At 38.8% G+C, this 22,539-nt stretch overlaps 1 protein-coding gene across 1 annotated transcript in view; it reads right to left on the bottom strand.

The window, feature by feature from the left end:
* Positions 1 to 22,539, bottom strand: part of LOC139712452 (adenylate cyclase type 5-like) — a 175,365-nt gene that overhangs the window by 140,206 nt on the left and 12,620 nt on the right. Inside the window, exon 2 of the mRNA XM_071624268.1 lies at positions 5,299 to 5,448. Coding sequence (XP_071480369.1) covers positions 5,299 to 5,448 — 150 coding nt within the window. The remainder of the gene's footprint in view (positions 1 to 5,298; positions 5,449 to 22,539) is intronic.

Raw genomic sequence — 22,539 nt, 5'->3', positions numbered from 1 at the left:
CAGACCTGATGTTTTCCTTCCCCATCAAGCAATTTGATACAATTGTAGCTGTTTTTTTAATTAGCATGATTATTGAACACAACTCCTTTGAGCTATACATACAATAATTAGCTCAACTTCAAAAGATGCTTCTCTTTAATGTGATATACTAGTTGTTAAAAAATGATTTTCTATTTTAAACTTATCTTTTTTTAAATTGGGGGAGGGGGGCACTTAAATCTCCCCCTTCTCTACCCCCAACCCACAAAAAAAATAAAAATAAAAAGAGGCAGGGATGAAGAACTGTGGCTGTCCTGTTTACTTTTAAACAAGGCTGTCTAGTTGGTTCTTGTTTTTTATTACAATTTACTTCTTCCACGCTTGTCCCCAAAAAGTTATATCATGAACAAGAACCAAAAGAATAAGTTCAACATTTGAAACTCCAGGCATCAATGGCCTTCAGTGGGTTTGCGTCTCCTGTAAGACCATAAACTTTTGCATGCAAGAATATTTTTGTGAAGTTTTTGTCTTAGACTAACACAATGCATTGAATTCCAGTCACCAGTTCGCAAAAGTTTCATGCCATAAATGTTTCTGATCTTACAAGTATCATTTTTTTTCCATGCACGATCTGATTTCAAACTTGAGTATGACATAGGTTGAGCAATACAAGACTAACCGCACAAAAAGCTTCTTCCCCACTTTATAAACACCCAAACTTTTCCCATTTCAGGCATTCCAACTATTCAAGTTTTTGACACACACACAACCACCCTGGGACACATGACACATTACTCAGTGGAGCTATGAAGAGTGGCAAAAGACGGCAGCAAAATAACAAAATCAATCGGCGGCGTACCTCCAAGTTTCTGGAATTGGCAGATCTGGAAAAAAAAAGAGGGTGCTTTCACAACAGAAAAATCTATCAATTTCTGGCCGAAAAGCCCCAATACACTCAAGTCAAACTTCAAGAAGATTTGCCCCAAAGGGAGAGGGATGCACGAGGTGCTCGAAGCTGGCGCAGTAGGGAGAAGACTGGGGGTAAACCAGCTTTACCTCTCTTATTGATCATCAGTCTATCACTCCTAATCCCCAGTGTCGGGGAGGGACCAATTTCACAGCATTACAGCGCTAAATTTAGCCCTCTCTGCCAACATCGCCACTTACTTCTTGACAGAGCCGCCTACATTACGGGGCTCCTTCCTCTTGCGATAACACAACTCAAGGCAGAACGGGACTCTATTCTGTCCATAGGAATGAGTAATACGCGAGAGCTTTAGTCGGCAGCAACAAGTGTTTGCAGCGAAAGCTCGGATGGGACTCAGCTCGCTATTAGGAGGCCATTATCGCATGCCAGAGTCTCCACCGTTGATGTTTTCCCATGGCTATCAGGAGGAGACAGAATGTTCTTTTTTTGTCCCTTTTATCCCAAATTACTTCCTTGTTGCAGAAAAAACAACTTGTTTAGTTTGCAGGAGTTGGCGGAATGGATGGTACCATTAATTATGAGTCTGCATCGCCAAAGCAACGTTTAGGTCCAGCACTGTCACCTGAGTACATCTGTGGCACCAATCCACCCATCTAAAAGGCTGTTTGTTTGGGAAGAGTTTGTGACAGAGAACAACATTACTCATTCTATATACATTAGTACAGTGCATATCAAAAAGAAGGTAATCCAACTATGGAGGGCTACTATTTTATAATTGTCAGCTATGGGGAGCACAATGTTAATGGTTGCGAGGAAAGGGGAACTCTTCTTCTATCCATCGATACCTAATTATGTTGACAATCATCATGCCTGACTGAGCACATGAATTTTAAAGAAAACAATGACAAACTGCACTTTTTCCAAGTTTGCATGTTATTGTTATTGTGAAGGAACAATGCATGACTCATTGCATGGATGAGATCTGTCAATGATAGTGGTCAAATCATCAGGCCAGCCTGCATGACTGCAGGTTCGTGTTTAGGGTTTCTTCTTTATACCTTGTATGGTTCATAACCCTCAACATGGCCACATTGTCAATAACTTGGTCCTTCCCATAAAAGCTACACCATTATCCATTTTCTCTCTTCATATTCAAGACATGGTTTGTCGCTGCAAGATATGTTGAATATAAACAGAGAAAAATGGACTGTGTGGGTCCGCCTCTGTGGGAGTGACCAAGTTTAATATCGAACAGGAAGTTATGGTAAAGGTTATGAACCATAAAATGTTAGGAGAAACCCTAAACACAAACCTGCATTTGTACAGGCTGGCCTATTTGGCCAATTTTCATCAACAGATCTCTTCCATGCAGTGAGACATGCATTGCTCCTTCACAATAACACGCAAACTTGGAAAAAGTGCAATTTGTCACTGTTGTCTTTAAAGTTTATGTGCTCAGTCATGCATGACATTTGTCAACATATCAATAGGTACCAATGGAAAGAGGAAGAGTTCTTCTTTCCTCACAACCAAAATTGTGCTCCCGACAGCTGATAATTATGAAATAGTATCCCTCCAAAGTTGGATTACCTTTTTTTTGATACACACTGTATTTTCATTATATCCTTCCACACTGAATGTCTAAGAAGGCAAAAATGAATGTGAGAATGTCTCTGACAAGTCTGAAATATAGATTCGTTGATGATGTACAGCAGAGAAACTGATTAATTCCCTATCGAGGGGAAAAAGAAAAAAAAGAAGGAAAAATTGGGAAAAAAGTTTGAAATGGGATCTGCATGCTTTTATAAATACTTGAACTGTGAATGTTATAAGGTAAAGTTATTGCAATTATCAGAGTGCCAACTGTGAACAACTTCTAGCTCATTGACTACTGTCCACCTGCTACCATGGAAAGTGACCACTGCGTGTTTCAATTGCCGTCGACTAATTTAAGCAATACATAGTACATTTGTAGACCTTTGGTTTACCAGTGGTGTAGATAGTGTGGTGATGTAACTTTGTAAGATCCTCTTAACTTTACCTATCTTTGCTAGCTATTGATATCCCTACTACGAAAGGTAGCTCATTAAACTTGTTGTTCTGACAAAAATGGGGCTGTTCGAGTTAGGTAACAGATCCGCACTCACTTTTGACAAGTGTGATGACCTGGTATCTTTAAGGTGAGTTTTAATAATAGATATTGCATCTATAAATAGGCCTTTGATTATCATCGCTGCAGCTTAATGTGGAGGTGTAGATATGTAAACATCTTGGCCTCTACTCTTTGCCGGCTATTGATATATGGGGGAAGCTGGCTCATTAAAAGTGTTGCTCTGACCGAGGCAGGACTGTTGTGAATTAGAAAACACACCCCCATTTACTTTTGACAATGCGTGGACTTTAATAGTGTCATTAGATAAGTTTTAAGGATGTATGCATTCAGAAATATAACTGGTCTTTGGTCATCAGTGGTGTAGCTTAGTGAGGAGGCGTAGATTTGTAGCATCCTCTTGAATTTAGCCTCTCTTTGCTGGGTATTGATCTACGGGGGAAGCTTGCTCATTAAAATTGTTGTTCTGACAAAAAAAAGAAATGGGGATATTCAAGTTAGGTAAGACATCCGCAATCACTTTTCACAGTGTGACAACCTCGAGTGTCACTTGGTAGGTTTTGATGATAAATATCGTCTTTGTCGCTCTTTGAATAGGAGTATCAACTTTCACAAAAACAGTCTCCACAAACACATTTAGAAAAGGACAACTTTGCTTTTCCTGTTCTGTAGTTCCTGTCACGAACATCTCCATTAACCCGTTGATAGGACAGGCTGATTTTGCTACAACACACATTTCCCATAGACACTTGCCCGAGTATACTTGGGACTCGTCCTCAATGGGTTAAAGCTCTCTTGACAAATATGACAAATACACAGCTTTTGATAGCACAGGGACTCTGAAAAAAAAAAATGGCTGCGTTTGCTCCAGTTGCTATACTACCAGTGTGTGGAAATGAACAAATGGTGTTTTGTCATAAAATACTACTTTAAAGGGTGTGTACAGTTCTGGTTGAGGTAAGGATTTAGCTTTTAACGTTTTGCAAGATATTCAGAAACCACTCTATGAGATGTCATGCAATTCTAAGGGGTATCAAAATTTTATTTGATGAAAATCGGTTTTGAAATGGTTGAGATATCCAAAAACAAGTTGAAACAAAGAGATCCTAATAAAAGGCGTAGCCTGTCGCCTTTTATTATTATCACTTTTTTTGATATTTCAGCCATTTGAAAACCAATTTTCATCAAATAAACTTTGAATCCTTCTTAAAATTACATACTCTTTCCTATTTCAAAAGAGGTTTCTCATTATCTCACTTAGGAATGTTCAAAACATGAATCCCACCTCAACCAGTACTGTACAGTCCCTTTACACCATTCCACAGTGACCACCTGTCCACAGTGGTCACTTTCACTACATCCCCTGAGTGACCGCCACAGATGAGGCTGGGTGACCTGTGACTAAACACCGCAGAAAAGACCACTTCGCTTCCCGTAATGTTACTGCATGGCATTATTTGCAGGCAGGAGGATATCCACAGGTATTTTTGGCTTGCACATAAATTGGACAGGTGTTTGTGTGTGGGTGCTCCAAATTTTGGCCCACTTTTGACTCGCTTTAATAGGCCTGGGGCATGTGGGGAGGGCTTGTGCCATGTTCTCAACACTGACTCTTTATTTCTTCTCTCTCTTCCTGCCACACAGTACTTAGCAAAATATAAAAGTCACTGGTATGAAATATATATGAGTAAGCATAGCATGTATTAAGCTATGAACTCCATGTGTGCCACAGTGTAAGCCCCCTGTGTGCCACATTATTCTCAGACCACAACGCATGAGTGTTTTTGAAAAACATTCTGTTTTTCAAGCCATGTATTCAAAAGCTTTTACAGAAATTTGTATACCACTTACGCAATAAGCAGACTTTGAGAGAAAAATTCCAAGCTTTGCAGTGATATAAATTCTATATGACAAAACTACAATTATTTTTCTTGCAAATGGCCAGTTGCTCAGTAATTGGGCAGGTCTCGGAGGCATGACTTTGCAGACACAACCGCAATAGAAAATTAGGATTACTTAAAAAGTAACTTGAAAAATCCCTATGGAACACAGCTATTCATACTCCATGCAAAGCAAGCTACTACATGCATGAGGAATGGAATTGTGAGTGAAGCCTTCATTGTACTGTGGTATTTGGCAATTATCGATCGGTTCGGATGGGTTTGTGCGTTTGAGCACAATATGTAAACTTGGCACACTGTTGACCGAGTCGCGCACGCAAATGCGGCACATACAGAGTGACAAAGTGTGAAAATATGATGATTTTAGGAAAGCTACGTACCTGCTGTTGGTTTTCCCGCTGCGTTATGAGACGCGCCTCGATGCATCTTCTCGTCTCGAGGAAGGCCTGCCGCTGGGCAACCTCCGTCGGATAGTGGGTGAAGATGCCTGCAAGATTGGCCCCAATGAAGATGAAAATATTGCCTACTACCTGCAATGGGAAGAGAAGAAAGAGAACACGTCTGCAAATTCAGTATGTGGGACTATTATTAAAAACGTGAAGAGCATAGAAACAAAGTATCTGTGCGAAAAATCATGTGTTTCAATAAGATAAAGCAAGACACAAAGGCTACTATTATCAAATCCAACACACATCAAAATCAATGCATTGGACCACAATTTTCTATGAATCAAAACATCATTTTTAGGAGAAAGGCACACATTTAAAATCATTTTTCCTCCAGCTTAAGGCTGCATGAAAGTACTGAAGGATACAGTAACACCAACAGGCTAAATATGACATTTTTTTTTATGAAAGATGCATACATGTACAGGTACAGTATACATGTGTAGCATACACGTACCTGTGCATCTTTTATTCTGTCTTCATTCATTGCTCACAGCTCACAAGAACTGCTTGTTTACACTGCATTAACACTATGGGAAATCACACAATCGGGCTAGCAATCCGGAGGTCTTCGGTTCAAATCCCGATGGAGTTCCATCTTCTTTGCTCAATTTTTCACTTATAAATATCAAAAGTTAGATCATCCATAAACTTGGAGGTAATATTACACTGTTACATATGAGATGATTCATTGCCAACACCTGTACACAGTTCTTAAAATCTGACATGGATACTGCATTTGATAATAATGATGTAATCTCACATCCATGCCCAAAGATACAAAACTCTGGGGGCTATTTTATGGGCTTTCAGTGAAATTCCCCTAAGAAACATGCTCAGTGTCTAAAGGTTAATGATAATGATAACGAATAACATTTATATAGCGCTTAATACTGATGTTTCTAAGCACATCAATCCGGGGAAAAAAATATATATATAACGTAAAAATAAAATACAACATTATGTACATATTATGATAATGACAGCAACAACAACAAAAGCAGAATTAAAGTTGTGTAAACAGATGAGTTTTCAACAATGACTTAATCCTATCAACATTTTCAGCGCTACGAATGTAAAAGGTACATGAACGCCCTCCAACACTTGAAAAGAAATTGCAATGAGACAAAGATGTGATTATGTGAACCTCATTCGACAGTTGTTTGTGGACCCTGTACTGAATGCATAAGGCAGCACATCCACGGACTGTCACAGAATGTACTGATCAGAAAATAAAGTATGCCGCCTGAATGTGCTGATATTGGTAAACAAATCACAGCAATTGGTCGATGACGAAAGTGGCCACAGGCACGAACCCTCGCCCAAGACTTAAATCTTAAATCACGTGGGGAAAACTCCACGGAAAGTGCAAGGCAAACCTTGGCTCTGTTTTCTCCGTCCGACGGGAATCGAGGATGCGGAATTGTAAAATGGCGCATGACTGGAATACCTTCATTGTAATGCACTTACAGCCAAAGCATGGCTGCTTGAATAATATATTTGTGGGTATGTTGATGCATTTGGCCTCCCTTGTCTATGGTTGGAGAGGAGAAGAACAACTGAATACCAAATACCACGGTGCATCAATGAACCATTCTCCAGTGTTTGTTTCTCAGTAAACCACAGTGGCTATGTTTTACATGTGAAGAGTGTACATATTTGTATCACAGAAATTTGGCACATGTGTGCAGAGCTGCTGTTGTGCACACATTAGTTCCCCCAAAGGTGTGCATTTTATGAGGTTTTACAGGTGTATTATGTGCATTTGGCAACAATCTATAAAAAAAAAACCCACCAAAACATGTCACTTCAACTTACCCATGAGGGCAAGTAGCACAACTGAGAGGTATTGAGGATTGAAGTATGATTCAACACCACATTCAACTTGGCTTTGGAAAAAGAGATTATGACTTGGAAGAGCAGACTATCAAAATGACAGAATTTTCATCAAAATTGAACTGGGAGTAAAAAAGTTTCGTGGAATTTTGAAGTTTGTCATGTCATTATTAATCAGTAATATGACTGGCCAGAACATGTACTCAAATTGGCAGCTTTGATGATGCTACCACCTCAAAAGCCACCTGATGAACTCTAAACAAATCTTCAATCAATTTTCTCTTTTCTCGGACATGAATTAACAGGAAAAATATGCATCTCTTCTATCAAATCATCATAGTCTTGTATTTGATAATCCAGCATCAATGGCTTTCAGGGGGAATGACAGCGTCATTGATAGATCAACGACCTGAAATGAAAAAAATATTCATATCCATATTTTGATGATATATTTGAGTACAAACCAATGACAAAGCTGTGAGGTGGTGACAGCATCACATCTCATAATTCATATGAATTGTTGCAATTGATGTTATTAGTATTTTCTATAAAACAAACCCCATACAAACAAACATGTAAGCTTTAAAAATTCTTATTAAGCTTTTTAAAAAAAGATTTTGTATCATTACCAAGGAACTTGAACCATTCTGTTTGTCTCATTTTATTCTGTTTGTAACAGTCAACTTGGAACGTGGAATAGGAACACTTGCACAGAGTGTTCAGAGTTTGAAAGTTTCAAAGTTTGCACAGAATGTTCAGAATTCAGCTCAGACTTAGATTTTCTTATCTGCTACTTTTGTACTGTCTTTTTTAAATTCCTCACAGCTCTTCTACAGTTTTCATATATATCAATGCCAGCTTGCTTTTTGTTGAATACCATTCATAAACCTGTGCACTGGTACGCAAAAGTTTGCAGTTATTTTGTTGTTTAATTCTATTTTCTTATGTTTTCTGTCATTGAGAAGACACCATCATCCAACATTCCCTGTCAATCAGCATTAGTGTCACAGTATCTTTTTGTATCTTTATCTTCAGATCTCTGAAGGTATCTTGAGTTTCTGGAAAGACACACCATTACACAAACCTGTGATTAATGTCTTTAGTATACTGTATCTGTATCATATGGCATAGTCAATTCAAAATACTACAGAAAGAACATCTCCGCAGATGGTGGGCTGGTCAGGACATTGCACCTTTTACTGCCGTTTTTTGGCTCACGTTTGCAGTGTAGCGATAACACAAGATAAGCGTCACTTGGAAACGAGAATCTATCCAACCATATTTTCAACAACTCCACATAATTTCGCAGAATGTCTGTCAAATTTTATCGCTGGATCAGCACGCTGCGAACAAAATATGATCTAACAATCTCGTGCCTCGGAAGAATTTTCTTTCTTTCCTTTACACCAAAATTGCTCTGTCTTTTTCTTCTTCTTCTTCGTTTTTTTTTTTTTCCTCTCTCTCTCACTGCTCCTCCTAATCGGATTTTCTCCTCAAACAAGCGGAGCGGAGAGATGATATTTTGGGTCAACCCCATCTCTCCAACATCAGTTTACCGGCTCAATGACCATGGACAAGGACAGGCAAAGCACGGCCGTGGAGATAATGATGCGTAAACGGATGCTACCCGGGAACGACACCGGGCTTTGCCTGATGGGACCCCGGTTGGTGAAAGAGAGGGAAACTGTGGAGGATCTCTTCCATGAGCGAATGTCACAAACAGACAAGAAAATCTCAGTCTGTTACGAGGTCATTACTGTAGATCTGTCTCCTTGCGGCCATTAACTGTCATTGAAGAAAAACCGAATCTGCAGTGGCAGCGCACGCCAGTAAATCAAGCAGTGATATTGCTACGATAAGACAATTTAGATTTTTTTCTTCTTCTTCTCATAAACATGGAGTGATATTAATGTGGAAATGTTTAGTATTCTGGAATATTCCAGGGATCTGCATTCTAACATGACCACAGGAATCCAAAAGCCTTTCATCTTTATAATTGGTTGTAACAATGTACAATTGTACATCAGCATGTATGTTCATGTATGTTCATGCTGTTGCTCCTGTAGGATGAAGACGTTGAAATGCATGGCTTGTCTTCATGAGGATTTCCTCTTACCCCGTTGAGGACGAGTCCCGAGTATACTTGGGCAAGCGTCTATGGGGAATGCGTGTTGTAGCAAAACCAAACCGTCCTCAAAGGGTTAAAGGGATTGTTCCCTGCTTGTGGGATGGAAGGTGTTTCTGAAAAGGCCTCTTTAAATCATCAAAATCAAAAGAGATGTGACAGAATTGATGCCAGAAAAAAATTATGTGGACTAAATCAGCAACAGCAGAAACTGATTTTTAAATATCTAAATGCCAATATTCAATAAAACTTCTAATGGGTTTTGAAATGTTACCATCTACAATTTTTTCTTCAGTATATAAATTAAATGAAACAGCTGACTTTCCGCATGGTGGGAGAGTTGCCGTAAGCAATGCTTCTATCAATCACTGTGCATGTCAATGAGCTATAAATCCATGGCATAAATGCCCCCAAGTTTTTCAAGTTTCATCTGAAATTTCTTCAATTGTCACTTTATTACTGCTGCCATGGAGTACAAACGCTAACTGATGCTACAGAAAGACTTTAAACATTTACAGAATGAAATCAGGGAAGGGTAAGATCCAAATCAAAACAAAGGAAGAGTTCAGGTACTCATATTTATAATTCAAACACAAAATTAAGCAACTCTACTCCACTGTTCTAAAAAAAAACACAACAACAAAACCTATCCTTGATTTTGAAAAACAGACCCAACCTTGCATCACAAAACCACCAAAAAGTCACCACACGTGGAATTTTAGTCAACAGCAGATTTTGAAACATCCCTAAGCTTTAAAATGAGGTATAACTCCATAGAAATATGGACTTTCCTATAACCTAGAAGTAATGGTTAAAAGAAGGTACACACTCTGATTATTCAGAAAAGAGGCTTTGAAGTTTAGGGTCTCACGTGCTATCTCACCAAGTTGCACTCTATGCAATGAATGAGACAAAAAACAAGATGTCAAACTCCATAGCAAGAGCAATGAAGGAATTATCAGATTAAGCTGAAAATTTGCGTACTTTATTTAGTTCTTCACATATTCTTTTCATGACGAATGCTAACTTTAAAAGTAGTAGGATTTAACTTTTAAAATTCAATTAGAGTTGAAAGTGAAGAGTGTGTATTAAAAGGGAATTTAAGAAATGAAAAGGGGCTTTTAAGACCTAACTTATCACACTATTCTGAAAAAACCCAACAACACACTTTTCCACCTGTATAATGATCTCAAACTCAATGATTATGTAGAAGAATTGCTCTTCAAGAAATATTGTCTAGGTTGATCGATTTCACCTATTTTGAGTCCATGTAAAATTTGGTTGTACAACTTTTAGTTGGTTTTGTGATGCACGCTCACATATTATGCTGAATGGAATGACAAGGAGATAAGATTTTCCTCTTTTTTTTTTACTATTTATGGCTGAATTTTCACAATAGCAATAATTTCCAGGTGTACTTTTAACCAAGATTTCACACTGGATATGTAAAACAGAATGTAATGTACAATAACTCTCTCTTTTATGCTGCATACGTACATACAGTACACTTGTGTCTGCAGCTGTTATTTGCAATGGCAGGAGAAATGGTTTGTTAAATGGACATCACACACACCAGTGGTCAAGCATTCAAGCATGACCTCCAGGGCAAATTGCCCGCTAGAGATTTACTCCTCTTCATCATCCTAGTACAAATCTTCATCACATATCAGTACTTGCAACAGAATACCTACGCCCAGGATTACATACATGATATCCTTTCATAACTCATACCTGGAGAAAAAAAAATGAGCATCAGAGACTCGCTCTCGGTTGAAAAAAAAAATGTGCAAAATTAATAAATTGCATTGCCGGAAAAGCAAGTACTCATTTCCCGCAAGTAATTGAATGCGAGCAATTTATGGTGGAGCGAGCATGCTGATTGATGTAAACCGCATTAGGTTTGATTGACAGCACCCAGGGAAAACTTTCTTACTTAATTATGATTAATACACACACACAGACACAAGCACACACGGAAGAGAGACTCAGTATGAAAGGGGTCTTACTGAGAAGATATTTGCTTTCAGACATCTATGTATAAAAAAACAAACAGGGAGAGATATGTTTGTAGAGAGACAGATACAGCTGTGGAGGGGAAACTATTAATTGAATGAATACATATAAATGGAAAGAGAAAGAGAATGAATGAGACATCTAGGTAGTCTGACTGCCCTTGATAAAAGAAGAGAAATTATGTTTAAAACACAGAGCTTTTTAGAATACAGGTGCATTAAGTGTGTCAATACCAGGAGTGCTGGTTAGGCAAAGGTACGTATAAAGATTTTAAGAAGAGAGAATGAGATATCAATAAAAGAGAAAATAAACTAAGATAGATGATAATCTATGTTCTTAGAATGTCAAAATACCTATTTATATGCTTTGAATATTGATACAATAAGTCTTAATTAACCTCCTCATCAATATGTTTGCAATATGACTTCATAAGACACAGATACAAAAAAAGTTCAAGTATTCTCTAGACGGAGTTACATTCATGCCAAATTAAAATACAACCAATAAAGATTTTTACAACTCAGTAACCTTGATATTATGTTAATCATCTATTCCTACTGTTAAGAGTTTAATTCCAAGTAAATTGGGTTTAATCTTAATAGCAGTAAAATTGCAATTATGATTATGATAGTCATTTCTTCTTTAATTTAGTATTTACACAGAATACCATACAGATTTACCGCATATTTCTCATAAACTGGAGAACATGGTTAGTAAAGAAAAGGCTCGAAAAATTATTCAAAAGAAAATGGAAATATATACACTTTCTCTTTCAGATGTCCCCATAGCAGAGAATCATTATAATAATGCAGATATTTATGAATGTGCAAGGTACATACAGTAAATACTGTTCAATTACCAACAAGGTTAGCACTCATTGCATACAATTTGTACCGCAATGTCTACAGATTTTGGCATTCTACAAAACGACATGTACAATGTACATATTTCATTTTGATAAACCATATACATTTAATCACTTTTAGTAGTTTTCTCTTTTTCTGACCATGACACTTTTCATAATTCCATTCGATTCTCTATCCATCCTCCTTTTTTTTTTCTTTTTTTTTTGAAGTGGGAACAAGAAAGACCTGGGAACAAGTTTCATTAAAGCCATTGAGGACAGGCTGATTTTGCTACAGCATGCATTTCCCATAGACACTTGCCCGAATATATTTGGGACTTGTCCTCAACGGGTTATTCAAGATACGTGTATAAGCAATCATTGCTAATTCCTACACTGTATGCATTAACCATGACAACAATCTCCGGACTACAAATCAGGTGTGAGCACCGACGCCACTGCCTAACTGTTAGTTATAACTCCTACCTGCACAAATATCTTCAATACACATGTAATGTCCCTGTATGACTGATTTTGCTTGGCAATGTGTTATAACATAATGCAAGCATAATATCAGCGAGCCACGTACTGAATAATCATGCACTACACAACAATCGATATTAAAGCAAACTTCTCCCATCAAATGCAGCACAATGTCTGTGAATGAGTGGCCCCTTCCTTTGCGTAGCTCACGGCCAATGGAGACGAATTCATACGCATACAAAGCAAGACTGATTTCTGGAGACATTGTAGATGACGTACATACATGTAATACTCTCTCTCATATTGTCGGCATGTCACGTAGCTGGCATTTCACTGCTTGTTCCGGGCAAAGAATTCTCCATACAGCAAGAGATGAGACAATGAGTTTTTGACATTCCATCCTCGCATGCCATTCTCATAAATTATGTATTATTACTTGCCAGTCAGAAGTTTGTTGTTGTTGTTCTTGCTGTTGTGGGTGTTTTTTTTTTTCTAATGAACCAAGACTGCCACTTGCACGAGAGCCCTGAAATCACGAATGCCAATTTCCACTGTTTCATGTGTATACTCTCTTAATAATATTGGAAATATCTTCTTCTACATGTATATTTGTCTCAAAACCTACATCAAGAAAGTTTTATGGTAGCATTAAAAAACAAACAAACAAACAAACTAAGAATACAACAATACCAAATTACTGCGTGGATGTAATAAAGGGCATAATTCTCATGTGACAAAGAATGAAGGTCATACAGTAACACCAACAACTATGAAATCCAACAGAAAAATTCCTGATTATGAGCTGTCAGTTACAATTCATGACAGATTATGACAAGAAACTAAAAAAAAAAGTCATTTGAAATGAAAACTCAACACTTCACAGCCCGAATTTCAAATGCTCTGATAGTATATTAGTATAAGAAAAAAAAAAATAATTGCTCTTATAAATAATAAATAAAATGATCTGGACACAGTATGTTCATAACTCACTCCATTGTAATGACAATTATAACAATTTCAGGTACTGTATTCACAGTTGTCATTCAAGATCTGTATATCTACATGTACATTGTACGTGTATGTGCATACAGAGAATCTCATAGTGCTGCCTGCCTTTTTTTTTCACTCTCTGACTTTGATAAAATTGTTATAAATAGTACACTTTAAGTCACAAAAGGCCCTTCTGCTGTCACTGACCACTTCAATAGATGGCCCTTGGGGTCCCCTGAGACTGTTCAAAGCATACCTTTGGGTGACATCCTTGAAATATACAAGGGATATGACCTCCAAGCATGTGGTATGCAGCGTGAAACACCAGTGTTAGTAGCAGCTGACAAATTGATTGAATTACAGTACAAGCAAAAAGGCAACACGAACTTCCTAGAATTTATTCTACTATCAACCTTGACCCCATCCCATAACCTCTTAAATTCTTTGTTTGTTTAATTGTTTGTTTTTTAGCTTAATCAGGCCTCGAAATAGGATTTGGGAGGGGCAAGGCCATTTAGAAAAGGGCACTTTTTCCAAGAGGCCAGGGCACTTAAGTCAGTCAGAGGGGCACCAAGGCCACATTGGAAAGGGCATGTTTGTTGTTTATGAAAAAAGAAAGAAGAAAAACAAACCGAGAAAAACAAACAAACACACACACACACACACACACACACAAAGTGCAACACACAACAAAAACCTCTTCCCTACAGCTGCAACACATTCCCGATCTCCGCGTTTCTATCAGGTGAAACGACATTTTTTAAAACAGGAATAAAACAACAGCAGGTATTGATTGAAACTCGACACCCTTTCAGGCCAGCCACGCCAGGCTGCCATGAAACTTCAAAGCACATTCCGACAGCTGGCTGGCAAAACCACAAGGCAAAGGAATTTGCGTGCGCGTGTAGATTGCTATGATTAGTCTGTGACAGACAGTTCATGACCTCCAAGAATGCGCCAGTACGCGCGGTTTCTTCTGTTGATTGGTCTCTCTCTCTCTCCACCCCTCCCCATTCCCCAGTCTGGCACACCTTGGCATCGTGGGATTTTTCTTTTTTCTTGGTGAACTTGGTGTTCACTCTTTACTACTCTATCTGAATATGCGCTGCCTAGCTAGTACATACTCGCGGCCGCTGCGCTGCGGAGGAAGTGGGGACGGTAAAAGCCGGTCGGGCGTACATGTACGTACACGTCGTCTCATACCTCGGAAAGATACTTTGAGTTTGAATCAGATATATCGGGACGCGAGTGAACTGAAGGTATGATATTTGAGATCAGGAAAGTTGTTCGAGCTTATTAAAGAGACTTTGAGAAAGGGCATATCATACGTCATAAATAGTAACTTTCATTCTAAAAGGGCACCACGGCCCCAAGAAAAAGGGCACATTTTTTTTGGCCGTAACTTTGATCAAAAAACAAAAGGCATTGCGGCCAACGAGAGGGGCACCGACGGCCATGGCCGTCGGTGGCCGTCGGTTAATTCGAGGCCTGCTTAATTCTGTTATACATTTTTGGTAGTATATCACATTCTTTGACTGGCCTCTTGTTTACTGCCCCCCCCCCCCCCCCCCCCCCCTGAACAGTAGGAGGTAATTTACCCAGCCTTTTGAGGCATCTTTTACACATAGTATGTTATTCATGGCAAAATATCACACAATTCAAACTTTATAGTTTGGATGTGGAAACAGTAATTACTATCTATTTCCAGTAATCGTACCGGAAAATACATACTGCACTTCAAAGATTTAGAAAGAGAAATAAAAAACAAAACAAAACAAAACAAAACATGAAAGCAATAGTGGTAAACTGTCAAGGAGAAGAAAGCTTGCAAAAAAAAAAAGAGACTGCCCCCTAAACACACATACACACACACACACACAAATGATCATAGCTATTAAAGGCATATCACATCATGGACTGGAAAGACTTTAATGGCTCCTCAACCAGTCTCAACTTCACTGATAACAGGTCTGTAGACACATGTAGGAAGTTTATGCTGTTACCATGACAACTGCAATTAGTGCGAGAGAGTAGGTCCACTTTTAAAAAAAAAGTTTCTGATATGTTTACCATTCAAAATCACACACGCAAATTGTGTGAACAGACAAAGTATGCATGCAGAATGTACAAGTGTAGTGGCACTGAATCTACAGTAGATGTGAAATGACCAATGTCATTGAGCAACAGGTGTAGTACATATTTTGCAAACACATCATTACACAAAAGACTTACATGAGATTCTTGTGGCACAGATGGCAAAAATACTTTGAATAGCATTGAAAGGCATCTTGATTTCAACAACAACAACAACACACAAGTAAACAAAAATTGACATCAACCTTTTCATGGCATGCTGTTGCATATATTATAAAATGGGTTCAAGAATGTAGCCAATAGGAAGTGCTGAAATGAGACACACCTCCTTCCTTTACTTCAGTACAATTGCACTGCCTGTAATCCTATGGTAGATTGCCGATCGTCTGTGCGTGCGGCGGCTCCTTTGATGAATTGCATGCATACGCGCTGTCAATCCTGTAAACAACTTCTAGTTCGCACATCGGGCTGCCGGCCGGCCGGCCTGTCTTCCCTTGTGCATATATGTGGCGTACGTACGTATACTCTACTATACGTACACTTTGTACAGTACAGTAGACCAAGCGTTATGGGACCGGACGCGTACATGGAGTCACTTTGAAGAGCAAATCCAACGATTTAGCAGGTTAATTCTCACGCCGTTTTCAGAGTATGTTGTCTAGTAGGCCTATATGAGGAGTCTATATCAAGTCTTTAAGGTAAAGGGTGCATATTCTATGTAAAATAGGTAAGTTTTCATGCGGGAACTTAAGTGTCCGGAAACCCAACCCCCCCCCCATTATACTTATACTGTATGTGCGGGACTTCCGCGAGTGCGACGTGCGTAAATGTTTGGGACGAACATCTTCGGACGTCTTGACCCACAAAGGTACGTGAAAAACGCTGAAAAATGATGTTAGTTTTCGAATTTTCGACCCATTTTATAAAACAAATGATGCACAGGATTATTTCGTGGCGTTAGTGGAGGCGTAGCTCACTCTCGGGTATTTACAATGTAGTGCAACATGCACTCGGCTTCGCCTCGTGCATGTTTCACAATTGTAAATACCCTCGAGTGCACCACGCCTACACTAACACACTCTATCCTGTGCATCATTTGTATAATAGTACATGGGCCAGGCCAGATATTGGTACTTTTGTACCATCTGAGGTGGCAAAACCTTTTTGGTGTCATTTTGTTTGTCGGGCATAGATATGCTTATCAAGCTATGATAGCATTTCCAAATGAGTAGCTTAGTCATAGTAAATGAATTTTTAACCAATTTGGTCTCGTTGTTATATCCCTATACTTCTGAATCGAAACTAACCGCTACACAAAGAAGAGCACTGTCTTCTGTATGTTCCATAGAGCTGTAAAATGCAGCTCTATGGTATGTTCACAGGTGTTCTATTGTAAACGCGGTGCGCTTAGTCTTTATTCAAGGCAGCGAAGGGAATATCCAAAGGTTATGATGTCCACAGCGCTTAGTCTTTATTCTAGACGGCGAAGGGAATATCCAAAGCTTATGATACAGTGTATATCCTTTTATCTAAAAACAACAACAACAATAAAAGCAATTCTTCGTGAATTTTACCGTATCTTTCAATTATTTATCATTTTCCGGCGAAAACGCCACGGTGAAAACGCTGATACCACGCCAATGTCGCTTCATGTCCCTCCAACAATATAAGATAATGCAAAAACAATGTACCGGTACACTACGATACATTCCATGAATGATATTGAAAATGAACAGAGTGATTTTTGTTTAAAACTGATGTATTTGTTGATAGGGTAGTATAAAAACAGTATAGATAATCCCTTTTATGAGGAACTTTAGATATGATAACGGCACATTGGTCTAGATGAAGACTAAGCGCACCGCGTGACAGCTGTGGACAAAATAACCCTTTGGATATTCCCTTCGCTGCCTTGAATAAAGACTAAGCGCACCGCGATTACAACAGAACACTTGTGGACATACAGAAGGCAGTGCTCTTCTTTGTATAGCGGTTTAGTTTCGATTCAGAAGTATAGGGATATAAAAACGAGACCAAATTGGTTAAAAATTCATTTATTATGACTAAGCTACTCATTTGGAAATGCTATCATAGCTTGATAAGCATATCTATGCCCGACAAACAAACTGACACCAAAAAGGTTGTGCCACCTCAGATGGTACCAACAACCCATTTTTCGGGTCTTGGCCCATGGACTATAAGAGTTACCTGATAAACAAGCTTGACCTTGTTTTTGTTTCTTTTTAAAATTTTTTGGCACAATAAATAACACCCATTGTGTAAAAATGTATTGCACAATAATCTGCTTCACTCCTGTGAGCTCACAGAAAGTGTTTTAACTCAATGCTTGAAGGAATTTGATAATGCCATGTAGTAACCCTATGGGGAATCAAAACATTCTACAGGGCACAGGTTGGAAATGAAGTGCTCTGATCTTCCAGCAACTGTACACACTTTCAAAGAAATGAAAGAAAACCATTTTGCAGTGAAACAAGTACCGGTAAATGTTCATTCTTTTCACTTGGTACTCGCTTCTCCAATACCCAAAGATACTGTGAGTATTGGATAATTGTCAACATTTTAAAAGAAGCTTCACAGTTTATTACATTTAAATATAAACTGAAAAAAAGTTTTCTAAATAGAACACTAGATAATTAAAATGCTTATGCCTGTAACCTTGTACTTTCACATAAAACACATAAAGGGTTGAAATAATGTGGGAGCTCCCAAGTAGACATTTAAGACTACAGACAAATCAATGCCTTCAGATGGATATACAATGTATGGAAATGTGTACTATTTTTTTTTTTTCATGTGTGTGTGCATATTATGTATGAAGAATGGTCTGTTATTATACAAATGATGCACAGGATAGAGTGCGTTAGTGTAGGCGTATAGTGCACTCGAGGGTATTTACAATTGTGAAACATGCACGAGGCGAAGCTGAGTGCATGTTGCACTACATTGTAAATACCCGAGAGTGAGCTACGCCTCCACTAACGCCACAAAATAATCCTGTGCATCATTTGTTTTATAAAATGGGTCGAAAATTCAAAAACTAACAGCATTTTTCAGCGTTTTTCACGTACCTTTGTGGGTCAAGACGTCCGAAAATGTTCGTCCCAAACATTTACGCACGTCGCACTCGGAAATCCCGCACATACAGTATAAGTACAATGGGCGGTTGGGTTTCCGGACACTTAACTCTTAACGTGCCATGGTCGCCGAACGGCGACCTTAGTCCTGACGTGCCACGGTCGCCGATCGGTGACTAAGAAGAGCGAGAAAAGCATTGATCATTTAAGTTCTTCTGGTACCGTAATGTGTTACACCAAGAAACTGCCAATGATATGTAGTGGTAGCTGATTAGCATAGCCATCGTTTCCACTGAAAATGTGAGCATGCTTACATTAGAAAATTTTGAGTAATTACATGATTTTTCAGCTAGATGTATTTTTTTCGCGTCGGGAAAATCCGCAGCGAGCGCACCCTCTGCGAGATGTGTATGGATCAAAAGTCTCATTGGTAAACCACCCGTGTGTATGCTATTGAATCTTCGTGTATTGTCTATGCGGTTCCACTCGCATTGTTCCGCTTGGATGCTGTCCTGCGGGAAGCTCTTTTGATTTTGTCCCTCAAAGAGGGTCAGCTTTCGTTCGTCGGTCAAGTCTTTCATCCTTTTGTTTTGGTGAACGTCACTATCGTCCCCACGCTAGCATAGGAATTGCGCGCGGACAAAGACCTGCCGATTTCAATAGAGTACCCCCACCCGTGGTCCTCTTAGACAAAAGAAGGACAAAAGACACTCTTCCAGGGCCCGGGACAATCACTTCAGTTTCAAATACAGGATCTGGGACTAAAGGACTCAGATTTGGGAATGAATTACTGAGGCAGAAAGAGAAATTGCTAAGACAAAATAAACTGCTAGTATCTTTGGAATCATACAAATCTAGAGCGCAATTTTGTTATCATTTGAAAGAGGAGATGTTGCTCTAAAACTTTCTCACAGAGTCAAGGGAGCGTTCTATTGAAGAAAAAACACGACTGACTCTTTTTTTCCATACTACACAAAAATTTCTAATAATTTTTCTGATGTATCAATTATTTCTGCAATATTTCAGGTTCACATAGATATTATGGCAAACTGACTACATGACACGAAAGAACAAACATTTCTTGATAATTGTTGTGTAGAACTCAATTCAAAACAGTCAATAGTTTCAGAGATATGGCGGTTTTAAATCTCATAGTCAGTGCAGTTTCGAAACGTTCTGGCGTTAGGTAAAAACCTCTGGCACGTTAGAGGTTTTGGGCCTGGCACATTAAGAGTTAAGTTCCCGCATGAAAACTTACTTATTTTACATAGAATATGCACCCTTTACATTAAAGACTTGATATAGACTCCTCATATAGGCCTACTAGACAACATACTCTGAAAACGGCGTGAGAATTAACCTGCTAAATCGTTGGATTTGCCCTTCAAAGTGACTCCATGTACGCGTCCGGTCCCACAACGCTTGGTCTACTGTACTGTACAAAGTGTACGTATAGTAGAGTATACAGCCCGTACGCCACACATGTTATGCACAAGGGAAGAAAGGCCAGCCGGCAGCCCGAACTAGAAGTTGTTTACAGGATTGCATGCAATTCAAAGGAGCCGCCGCGCGCACAGACGATCGGCAATAGGATTTAACACGCAGTGCAATGGGACTAGAATAAAGGAAGCACACGTGACTCATTTCAGCGCTTCCTATTGGCTACATTCTTGAACCCATTTTATAACAAAGTATATCTTTAATAACAAAACAGATCTATCTCAATCTTCCTGGCACAAACATTATGTATTAATGTCTGCTTTAAAATTCTCTTCATATTTTCTTTGCATCGCTGTCCTGCAGAGATATCATGAACTGTTGCACAGACTGTAGTCTTTTTGTCAAGTAATGGCAGCACTGAATCTGTAAAGAATTCAGAACTTTAGAACAGATAGACTGACTTTCCCCAAACTTCACGGATGTGTTCGACTAGTAAATGCCCCATTGACTAAATTCACGTACCGTACTACACTGTAGGATTTGGGTATCATGTACATGTACCTTGGAAGACATAAAGTATTGTGAGGGTGATAAGAAGGCAGAGAGGGTCTTAATTAGGGTTGCTGCGTCTCCCTCGGTAATCAAATCTCTACCGGCGATCTATGGCACCCCGCACAAATTGCTACAAACAATAGTCTTGTCATTACGCAGCGGTAAGCAAATATCGACATGGCAGACAAAATTGCGCTGCCCTCGGCGCTCTGACCCGACAACGCTCCACGCGACACTGTTGAACCCACCACGGTACAATATCAATTATATTGCTATCCCCAGACAATACTCAGGAAAAGGGTGCCCGTAAATACCCCTGTTAATCACATTTTGGTTGTGTTTGGGTTACATTATTAAGCCTGCAAACTTGTCTGCCTGCCCGATTATTGTATGTCTTACTCTTGAATGTAAATAAACAGTGCATATGCACAATTATTGGTAGTTTCATTGATACCACTTAAAAGTGCTAAAATTGAGCAACTTAAGGTGATTTGAACACTATACACATGCATAAGAATTGCACTAAACCTCACAAGAATTCTATTATAAATTGCTCTTGAGAAATACTGGAAAACAGAAAGAATTAATGTTGCTGAAAAATCAGTCAAGAAACTACAAAGTCAAGAGCTGATGAAAAGCCTACATATCTGAGACACTTTTAACAATGTTTATCTGAGCTGCACGATTCTACACTATACTGTAGACCAAAGTCTTTGATATTGGGTAATTACAATACTACTTGTACTAGTATGTATGAAGCTACGAAAAATTATACAGAAGATTCAAGCTATTGGATTGGTTGATTGCTCATCACATGACATGCAATTAAAAGTATGACTGCATGCTGTTGCTCTTGAGCTGTACAATTTTTGTCAGGCAAAATTGCATACTGTACGGTTGACATCACAAATACATGGACTCCCATGTTTGGCTCATGGCCAACTCATTGTTTTTGCACCATTGTATGCCTCCGACATTACAAATTACGTGCCTTTGCCGCGCACACTAAGTCACTCACAACACACACTCAGTCCCTCATTCTATTGTCAATAACTCCAACTGATCACTTTTGCGTACAACCAACTGTACTGTGTGACAATACATTAATGTACACCCATTTGCCTTTCTTGAAAAAAAAAATGGTTGCGATTTCTGAACAACATTCATGATTTGGTGTAGACCACATTTGTTCATGCGTCCGAGGTGTTGCATAAAACAAACAGTGTATGGTCTTTATTTGTGCAATGGAACAAGATTTCGCACCTGGTGGAAGATGAGGTGCACTCATCTTGGACCACGTGTGATATCTTGTAGCATCGCACTTACATATTTGTATGAAAATTAAATATCAATTCTTATTTATTGATATTTTCTTTTTCTTTGCTTCTGCTATACAGGGTGGTCCACAACTTGAGATTTGAGCATGTTGCAAGCTCAGAATCTGAGAATATTGCAGAAATTGAATATGCGCGGAGCGCACACAATGAGTATGTAGTACGCAATATTTTGCTGCTTATCTCTCTTTGTGCTGCTTACATTCAATGTTCTCTCTCATATTTTGCACACAAATATCTAAGTACCAGGTAGTTTGATGTTTCTTATGTTACGCACATGTTTTGCACATTTTTAAATACTTTTACTTTGAGCCTGTTCCAGATTCTTGAGGATGTTGCATAGCATGTTGCTGGCTTTTGAGGATGTTG

This window comes from Diadema antillarum, unplaced genomic scaffold (assembly GCF_040938485.1).
Source record: "Diadema antillarum isolate AM-2024a unplaced genomic scaffold, OU_Dant_1.0 seq00001808_RagTag, whole genome shotgun sequence".
Lineage (NCBI taxonomy): Eukaryota > Metazoa > Echinodermata > Echinoidea > Diadematoida > Diadematidae > Diadema > Diadema antillarum.
Note: the sequence above shows the minus strand (reverse complement) of the source record. Positions and strands in the feature narration are given on the sequence as shown.